The 21210-nt window shown below is 46.6% G+C and overlaps 1 protein-coding gene across 1 annotated transcript; it reads right to left on the reverse strand.

The window, feature by feature from the left end:
• Positions 1-216: 216 nt before the first annotated feature.
• SLC2A10 (solute carrier family 2 member 10) lies at positions 217-19439 on the reverse strand. Its single transcript, XM_083508097.1, has 5 exons — positions 18709-19439; positions 7291-8670; positions 3409-3531; positions 1452-1587; positions 217-592 (listed from the first exon to the last, which is right to left on the reverse strand). Exons 1-5 carry the CDS (start codon positions 18710-18712, stop codon positions 493-495), a joined length of 1743 nt encoding a protein of 580 aa, XP_083364223.1. The 5' UTR covers positions 18713-19439; the 3' UTR covers positions 217-492.
• Positions 19440-21210: the final 1771 nt, after the last annotated feature.

Below are 21210 nucleotides of genomic sequence, written 5' to 3' on the forward strand. Positions count from 1 at the left end.
TCTTTGCAACAGCTCCCATCCAAATCATAATTGTAAAGGCTGGAGAAAAATTGAAATTCTTCTTTCTTTCTTTCTTTTTTACAAAGGCACTAGAAGTCAAATTGGTGTTAATTTCTATCAAGGCTAATACAGACCCATATATTTCAGTATAAATGGGTGTTACATCAAGCTGTAAGATATTCAGTCATTCCACAGTGAGACACAGCAAGAGTCCTGTTATCCCAATTTATGCTTTATTTATCAGTGTTTTTTAAAAAAGTCTTTTCAAACTGCTGGGGGAACATCAGCTACGGTTCCTCCAGGATACCAAGGGATGAACATTTCTAGGTTCTATGCACAACAAAACACCTAAAACAGCAACCCTGTGCTGTCACCCAAATGAATCGCAGAACTTTCAAGGAATGATCCAGGACCCTTGGCTTCGGGCAAGTCCTCATAACACTTCCAACAGTGTAGAAAGTTGCACAAGTGGCAACATGCCTGGCTTATCTCTCAAGAGGTACTAGGATGGTCCACTCTTTGGTAATGAGCACGCATTCGGATTTCTCCTCTGTTCCACAATTTTTGCCCAAATGTGCCCCTTTGCAGGAACCTGCAAAACAACGAGAGAGAGATCAGTGTGGATGGCTCATGTGCGTATCCCCCAAATGTTCCCAGCAACATGATTTCAAAGAGTCTTGCAATGACTGTAAGAGCATAAGGGCCCAATGGCACATTTAGTTCAGCACTTGGTTTTCAAAATGCTCAACCAGATGCCCACAAAGAGGACCTCACCGCAACAGGACTCTTCCCACGCATGGTGCCCAGCAAATGGTACCCAAACAGCCTCCATCAATGGAGGTAGAACACAGCCACCATGACTAGAAGCCACAACCACTGATAGCCTAGTCCTGTGTACATATGTCTAAACCAGTGTTGGCACTGACTGCTATTGTGGACCAAGCTATGCAACAAGCAAACATCATCATCATCATCATCATTTTAAATTTGTATACCGTCTTTCTATCTTACAATACTCAAGGCGGTTTACAAGCTGAAGAAACAAAAAATGTACATCTTATAACAATCTAATGCAATACAAAAATGTGATAATAAAACATAACTTTAAAATAGGCAACCTACATCAAAAAAGTAACATTCAACCATCATTAGAATAGTATTTAATAATAATAACAACAACATATAAAAGTTAAACAGAAATCCACTCAACAGTTACAATAAATAATTTCTAAACTATAATCAATAAAACAATGGCAAGCCACAGTATATAAAATAATACAATACAAATTGAGAAGCTGAGACTAGAGGGTGGGGCAAGGCAGGTGGAAAGAGGCCTTGCCTGATGGAGTCTCTCCCCTCACAGTTCTTTCTCCAGGACCAGCTTCCTTACGAGGAGTCCCAGGGCCAGGGGGTGGGGCAAGGCAGGTGGAAGGGGCCTCTTCAGGACTTACCGTTTCTTTGAGAACTGCTGGTCTATCTCTTCTAGAGTCTGTCCTTTGGTTTCGGGCACAAAAAGGTAAACAAACAGAACAGCCACTGCTCCCACCAGTCCATAGAGAAGGAACATCCACGATAAGCCTATGGCATCTGCAAGCAGTAGTAAAAAACGATTAACATGTGGCAAGACAGAACGTTTGCTTGGACATAATGAAGGGTGGTATATTCTCAGAACAGTGTTGTGCATTACCTTATTAATATGCAGTTGGGCCAAGACAAAGCACAGTGACATAGGCAGGAATTTGGTCCAGTAGGTAAATAATGTTCATCTTTCACAGCATTCAACGGGGATTACCAGTGCAGTACCTGTGGGCACAATGGTGTTCTCATGGTGCCCATGAAATCTTTGAGCCCTCTTCCCATTCACTGCCCCCTTGGCTGTGAGGCGAAATGGAGGGTAGTTAATTTTAATCTTCCTTGAAAAGTACTTAAGAGTTGAAGCAGGAAGTTCAAAGACTGAAACTCTTTCCTGCTTCCTCTTTCAACTCTAAGTGCTTCTCAATGCTCAGATTAATTCCACCAGATCCAACTTTTACCTACATATCTTGGAAAAGAGAACTGTATGTGTATGCTGTGCATTTTCTCTCTTACTGTCTCTCTGTGCAGGGAGCAATGGGGGAGACAAGTGACCTGGAGGGGTAGTGCCCACAGCATTTGCTCATAAATCCCATGGCCCTACAAAGCTTGTCAACTCTTGGCATAGATGTTTTGGTCATTCAGAATTACAAGCTGCCTGTAAAGTTAGACTGTCCCTGTCAGATAGGGGTACTCCTGGGCCACTCCCTGCCACCAAGGCCACTTAGGCCTCAAGCAACAATACTGGATCCAAAAGTACCCTCAAGCTATGTACCTGCTCCTTCAGAGGGATTGTAGATGTTAGAATTCCTGCTCCATGATTGCAGTCATGGGATTGTTGTCTTTCACATGACGGTATATGTTTTGACTCCACAGAGTGGGAAGTGACGGAGACAGGATGTTTGTGTTACTGTGTTCCATGAAGTGCGACTATAGTCCTTTGTTTTTTCTCTGATGCTAGAGAGAGAGAGGGAGCCATGTTGCAGTGCTCTGTGTGTGTTTATATGTAAATTAAGTAGATTAGCCAAAATGCTGAGTTGCTGAGATCTGTTACACATGATGCGCAAACTCTGCGGATCCCTACGTGTGCCAGTGTCGGTTGGCATCGGTTGCTGTGATGTTCGGGCTGAAGAAAGCTTTTGAAGCTCCCGAATGATTGACCAGGAGGGAGAGAACATGCCAGTTGGGCATGTGTCTCTGCCAGGGTCCTACTTGCATGTAGGCTGAGCTCCTGACAATAACATAATCCAGAGCAGGCCGCATCCTATCCACCTGGTTCAAAATTCAAGATGGGTTCTCTCCCTTCACAGCAGTTCAGCAGACAGACATTTGCTGTTGTTACAGTGGAACCTTGGAACTCGAACATAATCCGTTCTGGAAGACCATTCAACTTCCAAAATGTTCAGGTTCTGAGGTGCAGCTTCCAATTAGCCGACAGCTAGGTTTTTGTCCGAGGAAGGTTAAAAAACTGGAGCACTTACTTCTAGGTTTTCGGCATTTGGGAGCCGAAACGTTTGAGAATGGAGTCATTCTAGTTCAGAGGTTCCACTGTATTATTATAATTTCTTTTATATTTAGCTTCTTTTATATTTAGCTCCTTCCCAGGAGCATATGGTTCCTTCCCCCACTGTTCTTCCCAAGGTGAGCTACATGGCGGAGCAAGGATTTGAAGCTGGGTCACCCACTATAAGTTTAACATTCTATCCTGTCTAGTAATGTATTCTGGAGAAAATGAGGGTGGGGCAGGATACAAGCCTAACCACATACTTGTAATCAGCCCTGCTCTGAAGCAAATTGCTGTGGAGAATATCAAACACAAGCAATGGCCATACATACCAATGAGGTCAAGGAATGTGAGACTGATCAGCAGATTGGCAGCCCAGTTGAAGCTGTTGCAGAAGGCAAAGGCTCTCCCTCGAATGTTGCAAGGGTAGATCTCACTGAGAACAAGCCACGTCACTGTGGCAGGAGAAAGGAAAGCAGAGGAACACGGTGAGGACGGAGGGAAACCAAAGAGAAAACGCCAAGCCATGGTTTTGTACAAATGTAGCAGAGAACCAACTTGGGAAAAGATTTGGATGTACAGTGGTGCCTCGCAAGATGAAATTAATTCGTTCCGTGAGTTTTTTCGTCTAGCAAATTTTTCGTCTTGTGAAGCATGGTGTCGGAAAAGTTTTGGAAAAGCTTCAAAAATCACCAAAAACCTCAAAAAAGGCTACCACACCACCTTCTATGAGTTGCTCCTCGAAGGCAAGTCGCAACTGTATTAACGGTGTTAAGAAAAAGGAAACAAACTTGCAAAAAACGCAAGACGTTTTCGTCTTGCGAAGCAAGCCCATAGGGAAATTCGTCTTGCGAAGCAGCTCAAAAACCGCAAAACCCTTTCGTCTAGCGAGTTTTTCATCTTTCGAGGCATTCGTCTTGCGGGGCACCACTGTAGATGGAAAGTTAGGATTTGCTGGGCTGGGTGACAAAGACACACAGAAGATTCAAACTAACCGGAATGAAGACAATGACTACATTTAAATGTCACAAGAAACTGTGGTTAAAATTAATTTTGGTCTGAGTTTGGCTTGTTTCATATAAACCAGTTCACATTAACCATGGTTTGTCAAGTTCAGATGATACACTAAACTTGGCTAAGTGAAATCTTAAGTGAAAGCTTCTGATGTCTTCCTCACAGTTGTGCCTATGGAGAAGGGACATCACATAAGGCCAAAGCTCACTGTGGTTCATTCTCAACATACTAAGCATTAACAAGAGACATGGTAGTTCCACAGAGTTTGAAAGAGGGACTGTTGCTTTTGGGACATACAGACAGTGCTTTTTTTCAAGGGGTACTCAAGGTTACGCAGTACTGGTACCTCTTTTTTGTTGTTGTTAAAAAGTGTGGCACTTCCTGTAACAACTTCATGGTGAGTACTGGCACCTATTTTTCTAGGGGGGGAAGCACTGAGAAATCCATTTTTTAATGAGACAAAGAAAAGTATGTATATACACCACACAAAAGGAAGTCATAATACTTCCAAACAACTTTCTGACCTTACTAGGTTTCCTGAAGTTTTATATGTCTAAATCAGATTGGTCCACTATTAGGCAAGTTCGTGATCAGTGGGGAAAATAAACAAATCGGTCAATTAAACAATTGTAGAATTGGAGGACAAAGATGAATTCCAGTCCAGTCTCTGGGTTGTATCTAGTTTTGCCCCTCATGTCTTATATTGGGGCAGACTACGGAAAAGCATATGGATTGCATAAGCTACATGTTGTAGTAGTAGTAGTAGTAGTAGTAGTAAATCAATTATTTGTACCCTGCCCATCTGACTGGGTTGCCCCAATGTAGTATTTCTAGATCCAAATAATGAAAAACAGCCAATCTCAACTTCCACCTTTCTTGAAATAACTCTTTTATAAACAGTGATAAATGAAGACCATGTCCATTTAGACCCACCTTTTCTAGGGCTGCTGAATGACCAACATGGGTACCAGTTTGTTGAGGTTATGGTGAATGTGCTTGGAGCAACTACACAAATGCATTCAGGTCGCCTTGCGAGTTACAGCAGCCTACCACCACTGAAAACTGCCTAAAGCTTTACATGTGAACATGTGCATTATAATTAACACGCCTGCCAAACTCTTGCATATGTATTTGGAAGGATTATTTCCAGGTGTTTGCCTAACCAGGTATGTAAATAAGATTCTGCCGGAACTGCTACTTCCTGGAACGTCCTAGGTGAAAGGAAATATTTCAGAAACAAGTACCACAACTTAGGTACCACAACCATTGTAGGAAACAAATGGCCCCATATATCAAATGTAGAGCCTATACTCTGGATGCAGAAGATTCAGAGTTCAATCCCCAGCTGCTCCAGTTGAAAGATCTGCCCAAGATCTTGTCTACTCCAAGTAAAGCAGAATATGACATCTGCCCAAGATCTTGGAGTAGATAATGCCGGCTAAATGGAACAATGGTCCAAGGGAGTGTCACGTGTTCAAAAGGGGCAATGGACATCTCCAATGACCATAGAGAGGGCTGGATGTAAGTTCTACTATTCTCCCTGAGCCACTCCTAGTATTTCTCCCTCAAGACTGCAGCAAGCTGCCATGGGTGACTTTTTTGTTTAAACTCCCTCTTCCCTCTTCCTTGACTGCCCTTCATCTTGGAAGTGAGAATGGGAGGACACCACTAAAACTACACACAGCGCAGCATTTGATTACATTAGTTTCCACCTACAACAGTCTTGTCTTTAACCATTTGCCTGATTGCCACTGGTAGCCAGGGATTTCACACAGGTGAGTGCAGCATGGAATTCCCTCTAAGGGAGCGACTGGGATTCATGAAACAGGGACTGAGCACTCTGCTTTGCCAGCCCGATCAACTTCTATACTAGCCAGAGAGGCTTCCTCAACCTCAGCCCTCCAGATGTTTTGAGACTACAGTTCCCATCATCCCTGACCACTGGTCCTGCTAGCTAGGGATCATGGGAGTTGTAGGCCAAAAACATCTGGAGGGCCGAGGTTGAGGAAGCCTGGCTTAGGTGTTCATTCCCAGCCAAACATTCCCAGCTGGCAAATGTTTTAAAAAGCAGTGGAGGAAGAAGTCCTAGTAAGATTACGGGAAATGGGCAATGGAGTGACCAGGGTAGCAGGGGAGAAGAAAGGAGAAGGAAGGAGGAAATGCTTCTAGCTTGCAATTTTTCTTTTACTAGTTTGCTGTTAACTCATAGGAGTGACCCCTCTTATGAGCAAATATCAGGAGGCAAGTAAAAGGCTCAGGGGGTGCTTAGTAACAAGACACATTTATGAGATCCTTATATTTTATTTTTACCGTACTCATTCAATTTTGGTGCCCACAGCTGCTTGGTCAAGGCAGAAACACATTCACACACAGTCAGGTTCATGCAGACGGGTGGGCTGAATTACCGTATTTTTCGCCCCATAGGACGCACCAGCCCATAAGACACACCTAGATTTTTGGGGGGGGGGGGAAATAAAGGAAAAAAATTTTATTTCCCCCCCAGGTGCGCTGCGCTACACCAGGAGCTTGGGGCGTGCGGAGCTCAGCGCGCCCCAAGCTTCTGCGTGCCGGCAAGATCTCCGCTAGCGTGGGAGAGCCGGGCACCTCTCCCAGGGCTAGCGGACTCCTGCGCTAATCCAGAAGCTTGGGGCAAGCTGAGGTCAGCGCGCCCCAAGCTTCTAGGTGCGCGCAAGCAGTCCACTGCCGCCCCAAGCCTCGCGCACCCGGCAGGAGGTCCCACCGGGTGCGCGAGGCTTGGGGCGGCAGCGGACTGCTTGCGCGCACCTAGAAGCTAGCAGTCCGCTGCCGCCCCAAGCCTCGCGCACCCGGCAGGAGGTCCCACCGGGTGCGCGAGGCTTGGGGCGGCAGCGGACTGCTTGCGCGCACCTAGAAGCTAGCAGTCCGCTGCCGCCCCAAGCCTCGCGCACCCGGTGGGACCTCCTGCAGGGTGCGCGAGGCTTGCAGACACTCGCCCGAAGCAGGGGGAGCCCTCCCGAGGGCTCCCCGTGCTTCGGGCGACAGGCTGCCGCCCCAAGCCTCGCGCACCCGGTGGGACCTCCTGCCGGGTGCGCGAGGCTTGCAGGCATTCGCCCCATAAGACGCACCCCGATTTCCTCTTCATTTTTGGAGAGGAAAAAGTGTGTCTTATGGGGCGAAAAATACGGTAGGTAGGAATGTGAAAGCAAAGGGAATTCACTTACTTGGTCCAAATCCAATTGAGAATGCACTCACAAAAGCCATCAAACTTAGCAGTGTGATCCAGTTTAGAAGCAGGTGTTCCTTTGAAGGAGCATTGCCCAAAGATGAGCTGGTATCTTGTCCCTTTCCTTTATCGGACTGATTAAGAAAATGGGTCTGCCCGGTGTGTGGAGTGTTTGTCATCCTCTCTCCTTTTCTGTCGGTGGCAAGAGTCCTGGTCAAGCCTACAGGCCTCGTGATGGCTGAAGTCGATTCCATTTGCATTTCACTGCCACCTGATGCCAGGAGGGAGTAAGACGCAGCTGGATAGGAGGACACTGACTTTCCAGGGAGATGAGCCGAGCTGAATGAAGTGGCATTGGAACCTGGGAGCGTTTCACAGTCTTTGGCCATCTCTAATGAAACAGAGCAGCTGGTCAGGCCGATAGCAGTCACCGAAAAGGCCATCACTATGCAGCCAGCCATCAGCAGCACTCTTCTGCCAGCCTTATCTGCAAAAGCCATTGCAACAACAGTCGCAATGACCTTCATCACCCCCAGGCCGACGGAAGCCAGGACAGCAGAGGAATCACTCTGAAAGCCAACTGAGCGGAAGATGGTGGAAGCATAGCCAAGGATGTTGGGCTGCCCTGTGAACTGCTGAAAGAGCACCAATCCTAGGCCAACCAGAGTTCGGCTTCTCATGTTATCCTTGGAGCGAAAAAGGTCCACGAAAGAGTAACTCTTCTCCCTAGGGCCTGGTGGCAGCATGACGTCTTCATTCTTTTGCTGCTGAATGAGGCTTTTGCTAGTCTCGCTGTAGCAAACGTTTAACTTCACAGAGTTCTTTGGGAGGAACAGGATGCTGAGGAACTGAACGACTGCCGGGCCAATGGCCAAGCCAAACATGTACCGCCAGCCCTCGGCAGTGTCCGCAAAGATGTAATTCAGTGCATAGGAAAGTAAGATGCCCACGGTGATGCCAGCTTCGTAGAGGGAAACCAGCACCCCTCGTTGATGGGCAGCCACCATTTCTGAGACGTATATGCAGCACGCCATAGAGGACAAAGAGATGGCAAAGCCTACGGTCACACGTCCGCACACCAGCCAAACAAGCGACCCGGAGAGTGTAAGGATGAGACTGCCGCACAACAGAACGGCATTGCTGGCCAATATTGCTTTGCGTCTTCCCTGGTGGTCAATGAAGATCCCACCAACCAGAGAAGCCAAGAGAGCCCCAATGAGCAAGGAACTCACAAGGACTTCCCGTTCAAAACAGCTAAGACGGAGCTCCACTTGTAGCTGCAGCAAGGCCCCTGAGATAATTCCAAGTTCATAACCAAAAATCAGCCCACCAAGGAGTGAGACGGTTGAAGATAACAGGAGAACCAGCAGTGCATGTCCTGTAAAGAAAGAAGAGCACTCATGAGGTTTCAGGGTGTTTCTCATCCACCTTTACAGGAAATAGGAATCTCTCTCTGTGTGTGTATAAAACAGAACTTTTAAGATCTGCATGTGCAAACAAATGTGCGGACCTGTTCCTTAAGCAAACAATATACTAAAGCCTAGCAATATATAGCTTCAGTCACTCTCTGCACAAACAGAATTAGTATCTCAAGCACTTTATGAGCGTGTGCCCTGTTCTTTTAGCAAACAAGATGTTATCTTCCTTAATAAATCAACAGAGTGATTGTTTAGTCACAGTTAGTCCATTTGAACTTGTAATCCGTAACTAGTAACATGCTTTGCTGACCCCTGGAAGGATATTTTTTCTGCTTTTAAAATTAGCACAGCACCAATAAAGCCACCACATCAAAAATGGAATATTGGTTCAATTGTTTTTCACAAAGTAAACTTGGGATTCCCAGGCATCAATCCACACCAGTCCCATTGTTTCCAATCAAGTCGTAGTAAACTTTAGCTGGATTGGGACCAGCTAAGAAAATGAAACTGAATATTGAACTTCAACACACAGTAATTGTATTACCAATTTAACACAAATCTAATTAGGTTAACTAATCCAGACAGAAGCATCCTTGCTAAAGCAGGTGCAGGAGGCAGGAATCTCTTAATAGTGAAAAATTCAGTACACATCAGAGGTAGCATAGGCAGATTTAGCTGTAAATCAGGAAGTCCAGATTCAAATATTTTCTCTGCCACTGATTGGTCTAAGCTGAGCTCCCTCCTTTCAGCCCATCTATGAAATATGGCCTTCCTCTTAGGGTTATTGTAGGAGTTGCAGAGATTAACTTACACAAAGTGCTATGTTAATGCAATGTCATTATCTAAAGCACTACAGAAATGCTAAGCATTAGCATTCCTAAATATTATTAGCACCAACAAGCTTTTAAAATAATGAGACTACAGGTGTCACATATTAGGAACATCTTGTCTGAAAAGCCCCCGCCATACAGTGAACAGCCTTTGCCTCTTTCCTAAAAGCCTGAATTCATAAAATGAGTGACGTGTGGAAGCCACTTTGGGCTTGCTGTCTGTGGATTCTGCCTCCATGTAGCAAACTGTGGGTGTTCAGCATGAACTGGGCGAAAACCCCTAGAACACACAGCGAGACACACAATGGACAGCAGTGGACTCGTAATCTGGTGAACCGGGTTCGCGTCTCCGCTCCTCCACATGCAGCTGCTGGGTGACCTTGGGCCAGTCACACTTCTTTGAAGTCTCTCAGCCCCACTCACCTCACAGAGTGTTTGTTGTGGGGGAGGAAGGGAAAGGAGAATGTTAGCTCCTTGAGACTCCTTAAGGGGAGTGAAAGGCGGGATATCAAATCCAAACTCTTCTTCTTCTTGAATATTTAACATGTGGAGATGGCTGCCACAGGGAGACATTTTGAAGCCATCTCCGTGTAGTAAATGTTTCTGTCTCACCCAGATGACTCTCCGAGCCATGCAAGTCCCTCTCTTCTTCCCTACCACAAACTTGTACTTTAAAAAATGCTGGGAACAGCACGAGACTATTTTTGCAAATGCAAAACCTTCTGGGTGACAGTGATGAAAGCCAGACCAGCCAGTCCTATTCCCCTGTAGGGTGTTTCAGTTCTGCTGCCTCACTTTCAGCTGTCAACTGCTTGCCAGCCAGGAGAGTCCTACATATGTCTTTGTGGGTATGCGTTACTGTTACAGCTTTCAGTACACAGAACAGCAAACATCTGTGTCACTTCCTCCTACCTGCTAGGAATTCTTTCAGGTAAACAAAATGACTGGTGCTTTGTCTAATATATTCTCCATGAAGCTGAAAACAGACCTCTGGGCACTTTGCCATGCTTACCCTCCTGCATCAACTCATCTCATTGCCACGCTTCGTTCCAGCACACGACGTCAATTCTACGATGCCATGTCTAATCCTTCCCAAATGCACAGGAGCCTCATTAATGGCTAGTTTCATCAGGGACATTTCAAACCCTTTTCCATGATGAAAACACAAGAGTCCTGCCTACCACAGGCCTCTGTTTGGGGAAGGGCTGTAGCCAGCAGCATGCAGTGATTTTCTTTTTGTATGGGAACAGTCAGGGAGCATTGCTTGCGAGGGCAATGGGGATGGGGGGCTGACATTGCGAGCATGAGCATCGTGCCTCCCTCCCTAAGTGGGGCAAAAGCTTCCAGGTCTTTGGCAAGGAGGTGCCAGGCGTCTGAAATGATAATGGAGCTGAAATATACTCAGAGTCGAGAGTGGATTTCATGCTCTTTATTCAGCTCATAGTGGTGAGGAGGAATAGAAGTTCCCTCAGAATGTCTGCTTTATATACATTATTTACACAAAGGGCCCCATGTGATTGGCTAATTCCGGGATTCATCTTTAGGCCAATCTGGTTGCAGATTCACTTCCACCTGGAGCTGGATTGGGTGGCTCCTGGGGACCAATCAGACTGCTGCATTCTGAATCCTATTGTTCTAGGACCAATCAGACTGCTGCATTCTGAATCCTATTGTTCTAGGCCCAATCAGACTGCTGCATTCTGGACCCTATTGTTCTAGGACCAATCAGACTGCTGTATTCTGAATCCTATTGTTCTAGGACCAATCAGACTGCTGCCCTTTGGATCCTATTCAACTCAGTACATAACAGGAGCCCTCCTGCCTCTTTCCCAAAGCCAGGCAGGCTTGGGGAAGGTGGCAGGAGGGTTCTTGGTTGGAGCATCACACCTCCCTCCCTAAGCCAGGCAGAAGCTTCCCAAGATTTGGGAAGGAGGTACCAGGTCTTATTACTTTAATACTCTTTTTAAAAGTTTTTATTGAGAATTTCAACATAACAAATTATCAAAACGTATCATCTTCTTTTAATCCCTCCCATTTTCCCCTCCCCCCTCCCCAAAAAGGAACCCTTCCCCCCCCCGAGACTTCCCTGTCCCTCTCTCTGATTTTTCAACACATATTATTCTCTGCATATTATCAAATTGTCAAGATCCTTAAATCATCTGTCTATTATGTTAACAATCAATAAATTTCTGTATGTTTATTCAAAACCTTATAACTTTAATACTCTTAATTTATCAGGAACATTTAGGGGACTAGCCTAGTCCCACTAGTCCACTAGCCACACGCCACTGGCATGCAGAAGGTCCCAGGTAGAGACGGCAAAGAAGGTCCCAGGTCTGACTGGCATGCAGAAGGTCCCAGGTGGAGCTGGCAAAGACTCCCAGAGAGCTGCTGGCAGCACGGTCTTATGACAGCATGCAGAATGCACCCATATACCACACTGTATATAGCAGCAGCAGCTTATGTCAAGGTGGACTACACTGCCAACCGTTACCTGCACCATTAAAAGAGATTATTACTGCACCATCACTGATGACACTACAATGGCTGAAGCACTTTTGGCACATTGCTCCAACCAAGTAATTGCCAGCAGTATGTGGACCGCTGTGAACTTTTGAGACAGCAGGTATGCAGTACCTGGTGCCAGCTCTTTTTGTTGTTGTTGTTGTTGAGCTACTACTATTGAGCACGATCCAACAGTGTCAGTCTGCTGGTGTCCTCTAACCCTCTGGAGCAGATGGGGGTGTTTAGGAGAATGCAGAACGAAGGGTGAATCACCAGATATTGCCTCCCTCTCCTATTCCATGGTAGGATTCCATTCTTCAGCAGATGCACACCATCAGATACCACTCTTTGAAAGAAGCTACAATGTCAGGTAGAATCTGCGAAACAAAGTTTTCCTCTTTTTTTTGCACAACACTTAAAAGTTACACTGTATACCTATTTGCTGATAAGTTTGTCCCATGGAACCCAGAAGGGCTGTGGTACACTAGATTGCATGCTCACTCTCTGACGGAATGGGTCTGGGTGTTCTGAAGGAACCAGGGGTGCTCCTAGATCAGGGGTCAGCAAACTTTTTCAGCAGGGGGCCAGTTCACTGTCCCTCAGACCTTGTGGGGGGCCAGGCTATATTTTGAAGAAAGAAAAAAATGGAACGAATTCCTATGCCCCACAAATAACCCAGAGATGCATTTTAAATAAAAGGACACATTCTACTCATGTAAAAACATGCTGATTCCCGGACCACCTGCGGGCCAGGCTTAGAATGCAATAGGGCTGGATCTGCCCCCCGTGCCTTAGTTTGCCTACCCATGTCCTAGATTCATCTTTGTCACTTGAGATACAGGTAGTCTTAGTGGCTAGAACTGCCTTTTATGAGCTTCAGTTGGAAAGACAGCTATATTGGTATCTGAAGAAGTGTGCTTGCACACGAAAGCTCATACCAAGAACTAACTTAGTTGGTCTTTAAGGTGCTACTGGAAGGAATTTTTTTGTTTTGACTATGGCACACCAACACGGCTACCTATCTGTAACAAAGACAGCTATAGTCATTCCTGGGCTGAGATAGCTTGGCCACTGTGATCTTGGCATTGGTAATCTCAAACCTGGATTACTGCAACACACTCCACGTTGAGCTTCTCTTGGGCTTAACCTGCAAGCTGCAGCTGTTGTGGGATGCTGCAGCTAGATTGCTGCCTGGAATACCCTGTGGACACCATAGAATATCTCTGCTAAAAGAGCTGCACAGGCTGCCAATATGTGACTGGGGCAGTTCAAGGTTTTAGTGCATTTAGTATTTAAAGACCTAAACAATTTAGGAGTAGCCCAGGATATCTAAGGGACTGCCTTATCCTGTACAGTAGCTGCACTCCTCAGAAGAGGCATTGCTGAGAATATCATATGCCACATAGCAGGTGCACTAGAAACTGGGCTTTTAGTGTTGCAGTTCCAGCCCTCTGGAGTTAATCACCTGGTGAAATCAGACAGGTGCCCAGCGTGATGGTGTTTAGGTGTCTATTGAAGACATATTTGTTTAGGAAGGCTTTCCCTGACGTGTAACACTGTCGTTCATCTGATGAAATTGCTTCATTGGTTTCAGAGTGTTTGTGGATGGTTTTATTGTTTCAGAGCTTGTTTGAGTAACTTTACAGTCCGTAGAGCTTGTGTTTCATTCTGTGTTCACCCTTTCAATGGCTTTAGGCTGTGAAGTTGTTGTTTTTTATCTCTTTAAGAACAATAATACCCTTTGTCTTCAATATGCTGTCCAAAAGAGGGCAAATATTTTGGAAATAATATTGAAAACATTTCTCATGGTGGAACGATATTTACAGTCTTGAATACATTTGGCACAGTCTGTTATCTCATGTTATTATGTTGCTGTTAAATAAGTAGATTTGCATTTATGAAGCTATTTTTAGTGCCTTACCTCTATTTGTTATTCCCCTCCTGACATAACGCTGCAAAAAGTCTGCCATCTGTACAGCTGCCTATGCTGGCACAAACATTTCTTGTCTATAGGTAGCCACTTAGAAGCAATATTTATTCAGGGAGAGTAAAAGAGCTTTGCAGAAAACTGGGACGCTTCATTAGTTCCTACCTGCAGACTGTATTAGGCACAGACGGTGCTGATGCGAATGCCGTGACTGATTCAATTAGATCCTCCTCTAATTCCCATTGCTTTCCTGGCTGCTAATGTTTGGTGAGCTTTGATTAACATGCAGCCTGTTACTCACAAATCAGTCACTGTATTAAGAGGAAAGTGGGAGAAAGAGAGATTGGGGAGATAATTGGCAAAGCTATAGTGAAGATCCCCATGAAGTCTGTGGCAGGAGTCCATAACAATGTGAGGATCAAACCAAAGTCCTATCCACCCCTATCCTATGGGGAAGCCCACAAACAGTGGCAGACTTTGGCCTTTAAAATTTCAGTGGTGCCCCGTGTGATGCCAAAATCCGGAGCCCCCTGCCTCTCGCCGTCTGCTGTTCGTCATTGTTGCAGCGCCCCCTGCAACGTCCTCTTGACTCAGCGCCCAGTGCTGGTGCCAGGAGCAAGCAGCAGCAAATCACATGGAACAGGTGAAATTAATTCTTTCTTAGAAAAACAGGATCGGCTCAGGAGTGTCAGGCCAAATGAATGCAGCAACTCTTCTTCAGTAGGTCTTGCCCCTGTGAGGCAGTTGTGGAGACTGAGGGTCTCCTGCTCTCCCAGGTCGTTCCCAAGCAATCTGAGACTACGTCTGCGTGTCTGCCTTTGCTCCTCCCCCTTCATGTCTCTTCTGGTTCTGGGAGATTGGGGTGGGGGGGAGAAGCTTGTTGCAGCAGAAGGCTGAGATACTTGTGCTTCTTCACCAACCTGACTCCTCTCTGCCTCTTGGTTTCCCTCCTCTCTTGCTTCTGCTTCTGGACTTCCCTTTGCCACAGACTTTTCCTGCTCACTGAACCCTGTTACCTCTTCAGCTTCTGACCCCCCCCCTCCTCTTCCCAGTCTTCTCCTCTCTGACCACACACTGTTGTCCCACCACCAATCCCCTGGCTATGAGAATTCTTTCCTTGGTGGTTCCCCAGCTGGTTCCATGACAGTGGGCAAACCAGCTATGCTTCCCTAAACCTGCCTCTGCAGTAGGGTGCTGGCCTTGCTTTCTCTGGACCAGGGGCACCGACTTATAACAAATATTGGGGGAGCCCGCGAAAGCTCATGAATAATAAATAAGCTCATGAATATGCAGATAAAGTGGCGCCGCCTCCTCGTGAGTGAATAGGGGAGAGCGTGCTGCGCCTATTAATCAGCTCCGAAGGAAATTAGGTGGAGCTTTTGCTCGGGAGGGAGGGCAGGAGGCATGCAGCCCGACCCTGTGCATTTTGGGCTGGGGGAGGGGCGGCGGTGGCGCTCTGCTGGAGGGGCGCCCGAGATTATTGGGGGGGCAGAGACCCCCCAAATGAATTTTTGAGGGGGCTCGGGCCCCCTCAGGCCCCATGGAGTCGGCGCCTATGCTCTGGATTATAAACAGGCACATGCTTGTTTCAGAAGTTTCTATCTATTTTCACGTTTCAGAGTTGTTCTAAGGTGTTGTTGTTGTTTAGTCGTTTAGTCATGTCCGACTCTTCGTGACCCCATGGACCAGAGCACGCCAGGCACTCCTGTCTTCCACTGCCTCCAGCAGTTTGGTCAAACGCATGCTGGTAGCTTCGAGAACACTTTCCAACCATCTTGTCCTCTGTCATCCCCTTCTCCTTGTGCCCTCCATCTTTCCCAACATCAGGGTCTTTCCCATGGGACTCTGTTCTAATGTAGTGATGGCCAAACTCGGCCCTCCAGCCTGTTTTGGGACTACAATTCCCATCATCCCTGACCACTGGTCCTGTTAACTAGGGCTGATGGGAGTTGTAGTCCAAAAACAGCTGGAGGGCCGAGTTTGGCCATCACTGTTCTAAGGACTACAGTGGTACCTCGTGTTACAAACGCTTCGGGTTACAAACACTTCAGGTTGCAGACTCCGCTAACCCGGAAGTAGTACCTCGGGTTAAGAACTTTACCTCAGGATGAGAACAGAAATTGTGTGGCGGCAGTGGGAGGCCCCATTAGCTAAATGGTTAAGAACAGTTTCAGGTTAAGAATGGACCTCCAGAACGAATTAAGTTCTTAACCAGAGGTACCACTGTACTGAGATTTACAGCCAGCCTACCCATAAAGCTTGGAGCGAGTGGCAAGTACAACCCTCTCTCTCTCTGCATGCACACACAGCAGAACAGAATAAAATGTTCAGAATAAAATCTCCACACAATTTCTTGATTTAGCTCTAATCTCCTAAAACCAACCCCAATATTGCAATCCTTCTGAAAGGATGTAACCCTATGCACAATCCTATTCCTAAAGTATGGCAGAACAAACCACACTCCCTTTGTGCTGGGCTTGGGGTGTGTGTGTGGATTGGGCAGAAGTACACCCGTCCAACAGTTCTACTGACCTGTGTTAGCTTTCCACATCACTGCTAGCAAAGAGCTCCTCCTCCTGTTTACGGAATGTGTGAGTGGGTGGATGTGCTGCGTAAGGCAGGATCCTTATTGCTGGCAGACAGCAAAAAGTCTTGAAAGAGCTGTCCTGGGTTTCATTGACCCTGTAACAGCATCGGGGGTCCAGGTAGGTGCGGCAATCTGCCTCCCCAGACCCAGCCACCAACAACTCCCTAAGTCCCACTGAATTTTGTGAGCCTTACTTCTGAATAAACATGTTTAGGATTGCCCCGTAAGTTGGGAATGAAGTACGTAACGTGCTTTGAATATTTCCTCTCCCCACTCCCCCTGAAAACAGGTGTGGATGCCGCTGGGTTTTGTTTTGGTTTTTTCCACTTGAAATGCTCCAAGATTAAAGCCTTTTGGGATACCATATATAATGAATTGAAGAAGATATTTAAGTATCATTTCAGCAAAAAAACAGAAGCTTTCCTGTTGGGGTTAATTGAGGAAATCCAAATGAAAGATGTAAATTTGTTCATGTATGCAACAATGGCTGCAAGAATACTCCTGGCCCAGAAATGGAAGCAACAAGAACTCCCCACATTGGAAGATTGGCAAGTAAAGATGGTCGAATATGTGGAGTTGGCGAAGTTGACAGGGAAGATTCGGAATCGCTGTGTTGATTTGTTCCAAAAGGACTGGGGCAAATTTATACTCTATATGAAAGAAAATTGCAAACAGTTGAATACGTTTGTAGGTTTAAGTTGAAATGTTTGGTAAAGGGAAATTAAAGAGCTGATTTACTTATAAGTAGGTGATTGTTAAAAGATTGATTTAAGGTAAAAAAAAGTGAATTTAGGAATGTGGAGAAATTGGTAATGAAATATGGAAGTCTGTTAGAGGGAAGGAAGGAGGTTGATGCTTTATTTAAGCAATGTCTTAAGTTATTTTTTGATACTGAAATGTAATAAAATATGGAAAACTTAACAAAAAAAAATATTTAAAAAAAATGAAATGCAGAATGCTGTCCTGAACATGCGCACCCATCTCTCTCCACCTTTCCAGTCTTCCAGAAAGATATTGCATGCTATTTTGAATTTTCCTCCCGCTATAAAATGTAGTCATGAAGAGGGGTTTCAAACTGATGTACCAACTTGAAATAAAGAATGGCGCCAGCAGTGCATGCACCAAAATTCATTCTGGTTTCAATGTTCCAAGGAGTTGTTGGCATCCGTCTGTCTCAAGAGGCAATGGAGTGCGACTCCAGGAGTCAAACCGCTGTGTTAGCAGCACCAAAGTGACCTCCCCAGAGTAAGTCCCTGGCTGCCCAGATGACAAGACCACCACCCCCCGACCCCCTTGCTGATGTGGTCCAAAGGAAAGCAGAGCAATACTGTTTGACACCAACTTAGCTGCAGGATTTGCCAGAAGGAGGCAGGCAAGGCGCTATCCAACCTTCTTAGGGACTCCATTGCTAAACAAATATGCATACTGAATGCTAAGTACAACAGAGGCCTCACTCTGCTTGGGCAAGTATCAGAGAGTTGTTTAATTCCACAAAGCATGTACCATTAAATTGGCTTTCTCCTGCCTGTTCATATTTACTTGGAAGTAAGGCCCATGACCTTCAGCAGGACAACTTTTCAAGTAAAATGTTCAGGACTTGCATGCTTACTTTACTCAGAAGTAAGTTCTTCTGAATTTAACAGGCACGCTCCCAAATAAATATACATAGGTCGAACAGCTCAACTTACTCTGAAAAGCCACGACTTTCAGAGCAAAGGACTACAGCCTAACTGGGAAAACTACGCCTCCTTTTTCTCTGAGCTGTGGAATTCTTGGTTACTTTTTAGCCCCTTTCACCCCTAAACCTGAAAGTCGGAGGAGGAGCACCGTTATTATTATTTTTTAATCCTCTGCTAAGAGCATCTTTCTTTAAAGCGTTCTGCAAACCCACATACGCATTATTGTATAGAGAGTCTTAATCCACCACAGGGGTGGAGTCGGGAGAAGATAGGGCGGAAAATAAGAAGATGCTTAAGGGAGACAGCTAACTGCTAGGCCTGTTATGTATCTATATTAAATTAAGCAGTCGAGTGGGAAAAGTTTGCTGTGCTTTTCCCCTCCTTCATCCACGAAGCAAGCCAGGAAAAAACAAAACAGCCTCCTTTGCCCTCCACTCTGTGTCCCCTAGCAGGGAGGATCTTGCACTTACCCATGGCGATGGGAGAGAGAGTTGAGCTCGAAAGTTTGTTTCCCGGCCTGACCAAGCAGGCGAAAAAGAAATCCCGGAGCCAAGCCCGGAGACGCGCAGCAGTTTAGCGCTCGGCTGCCGTCGGTCGCAGCTTGGAAAGGAGGCGCATTCCGCGTTCCGGCGCCAGAGGCTCCTCCGCCGGCGAGGCGGCTCCGTCGCGCTTGCGAGGAGTCGCCGGATCAGGAGCTCGCGGCTCGGACGCCGGGGCAGCGACGGAAATGCCGCCCGCCGAAATACCGCAGCTCCGGGAAGAGGGGAAGGTGCAGGATCGGACCATCGGGGCTGAAGAAGCTGAAGTCCCCCTACGGGGTCTCCGGGACTCCGAAGTTTTTTTTCCTTCTTCTCGCTAGTGGACGGGGCCGAACAGCGCCACGTTGCTCCAGCCCTGCCCACTGCAGCCGGGAGGGGGAACCTCTCGAGCAAACGGGGGGTTGTCCTGCAAGTGGCGAGGCTGGCGAGCAGCTCGTCGGGGAAGGAAGAGCCCTCTCTGCCCTGTTGCTTCAGGGTCCGCCTGCAAAGGGAAACTGCGAAGCTTGGCTTCTCCTTTTGCGAGCTTCGTCCTCTCCCACTCTCAGGGCTCTTTCACGCCTAAGGAGTTTTGCATACACGTGTGAATGGGGCAAACGCGTGTCGGGTTTTCAGAGAAAGCCGATCCTTGCAGGAGTGGGAAATGCCACTGGGGCTTATGATGTTGCCTTACAGCACTAGGGGAACCAGGTGGGGGAACCATCTAGGGAAGAAAGGTCAGGGCCGAGGAAGTGGTGGTGAGACAAGGAGGTGTCGGAAACTGAAGAGGTAACAGGGCTTAGTGGGGGGGGGGGGAGTCTGGCTGGCGAAGAGTCATTGATGTCTCCCCTTCCTACTGCAACAAGCTTCCCTCCCCCTGGCACTCCCATAACCAGAAGAGGCATGCAAAGGGCAGAGCAGAGGTTGACTTCATGCAGGCAGAGTCTCAGGTTGCTTGGAAAAAGCCCTGGAAAGGAGGGGACTTAAGACAGCTGTGAGGAGTTGGGGACTTTTCAGTCTCTGCAACTGATCCATGGGGAAAGACCTACAATGGTACCTCGGGTTAAGTACTTAATTCGTTCCAGAGCTCCGTTCTCAACCTGAAACTGTTCTTAACCTGAAGCACCACTTTAGCTAATGGGGCCTCCTGCTGCTGTCACACCGCCAGAGCACAATTTCTGTTCTCATCCTGAAGCAAAGTTCTTAACCCGAGGTAATATTTCTGGGTTAGCGGAGTCTGTAACCTGAAGCGTATGTAACCTGAAGTGTATGTAACCTGAGGTACCACTGTACTGAAGAAGAATTGCTGTGCTCATTAGGCCTGACATCCCACCAAGACTGTGCAGATTGTGTTCTTGCTAATAAAGAGTTAGCTACAACTTGCATGGTGTGATTTATTGCCAGCTCACTCCTGGCAACTGGCCTGTCATGATTGGTGCTGTCTACTCTCTACACTGGCCAGCAGCAGTTTTCCAGGACTTCCTGGATTGAACCCGAGACCTTCCACATACCAAAACCACGTGCTCTTCCCACTGAACCAGACAGTCCTCCACTGCAGATCATGGAAATCGTGCCTGGATCTACACAGCTGACTGGTTCATGGATATGTTTATTTGCACAAACATTAAGTTGGGACTGGTCAGGTGTGTGGGGGAACACACCTTGTGAACCAGCCCTTAGTTTGGGTTAGTAAAGAAGATTTCTGAGCATGGAGAAGAAGATCATTTCCCCCTTAGGGCAAAATGCAAAGCCTGTTCGGTAACAGAGAAAATAAAACCCAGCACATCAGCATACAAGTAAGCCAGTGTTGCAAGTCACTGTCCATTAAATCGAGTCAAGTGATGTGACACTATTGCAACAACTGGATTAAATGTATTGAAGAGAAGCAAACAAGCATTGTGGTTTTGCACTGTTCTTTTGCCAACCTTGCTGTAAGGCAAAGCAAAACAGCGACACCGTTGACGGCGGATTTGGAGCGCCATCAATAGCAGCAAATGGATATGTTTCAGTCAGTGCATCTTAAAGTTCTTGTTTCACTTTTTATGGCTGGGGTGTACAGTGGTACCTCAGGTTAAGTACTTAATTCGTTCCGGAGGTCCGTACTTAACCTGAAACTGTTCTTAACCTGAAGCACCACTTTAGCTAATGGGGCCTCCAGCTGCTGCCGCGCCACCGGAGCATGATTTCTGTTCTCATCCTGAAGCAAAGTTCTTAACCCAAGGTGCTATTTCTGGGTTAGCGGAGTCTGTAACCTGAAGCGTATGTAACCTGAAGCGTATGTAACCCGAGGTACCACTGTACTTTGTATTGTCCAACTAGGGCACCAAAATGTATTGAGCTAGCCCTTGAGATGTGAAGGCCTGGCAAGGGACCTGAAAAAATGGAAACAAAACCCAGGAGCTTTTTCCATATTTCCATTTCACCCTCCCGCTTCAAACTTCAGGGGGAAATGGGGGT

Source organism: Podarcis liolepis, assembly GCF_965112155.1.
Source record: "Podarcis liolepis genome assembly, chromosome: 6".
In the NCBI taxonomy this organism is placed as follows: domain Eukaryota; kingdom Metazoa; phylum Chordata; class Lepidosauria; order Squamata; family Lacertidae; genus Podarcis; species Podarcis liolepis.

Coding starts and splice junctions, on each gene's coding strand:
- SLC2A10 (XM_083508097.1), bottom strand. Junction 3,532..7,290: donor CTCAATTGGATTTGGACCAA/GTAAGTGAATTC, acceptor CTCCTGCCACAG/TGACGTGGCTTGTTCTCAGT. Junction 1,588..3,408: donor CACATTCCTTGACCTCATTG/GTATGTATGGCC, acceptor TACTGCTTGCAG/ATGCCATAGGCTTATCGTGG.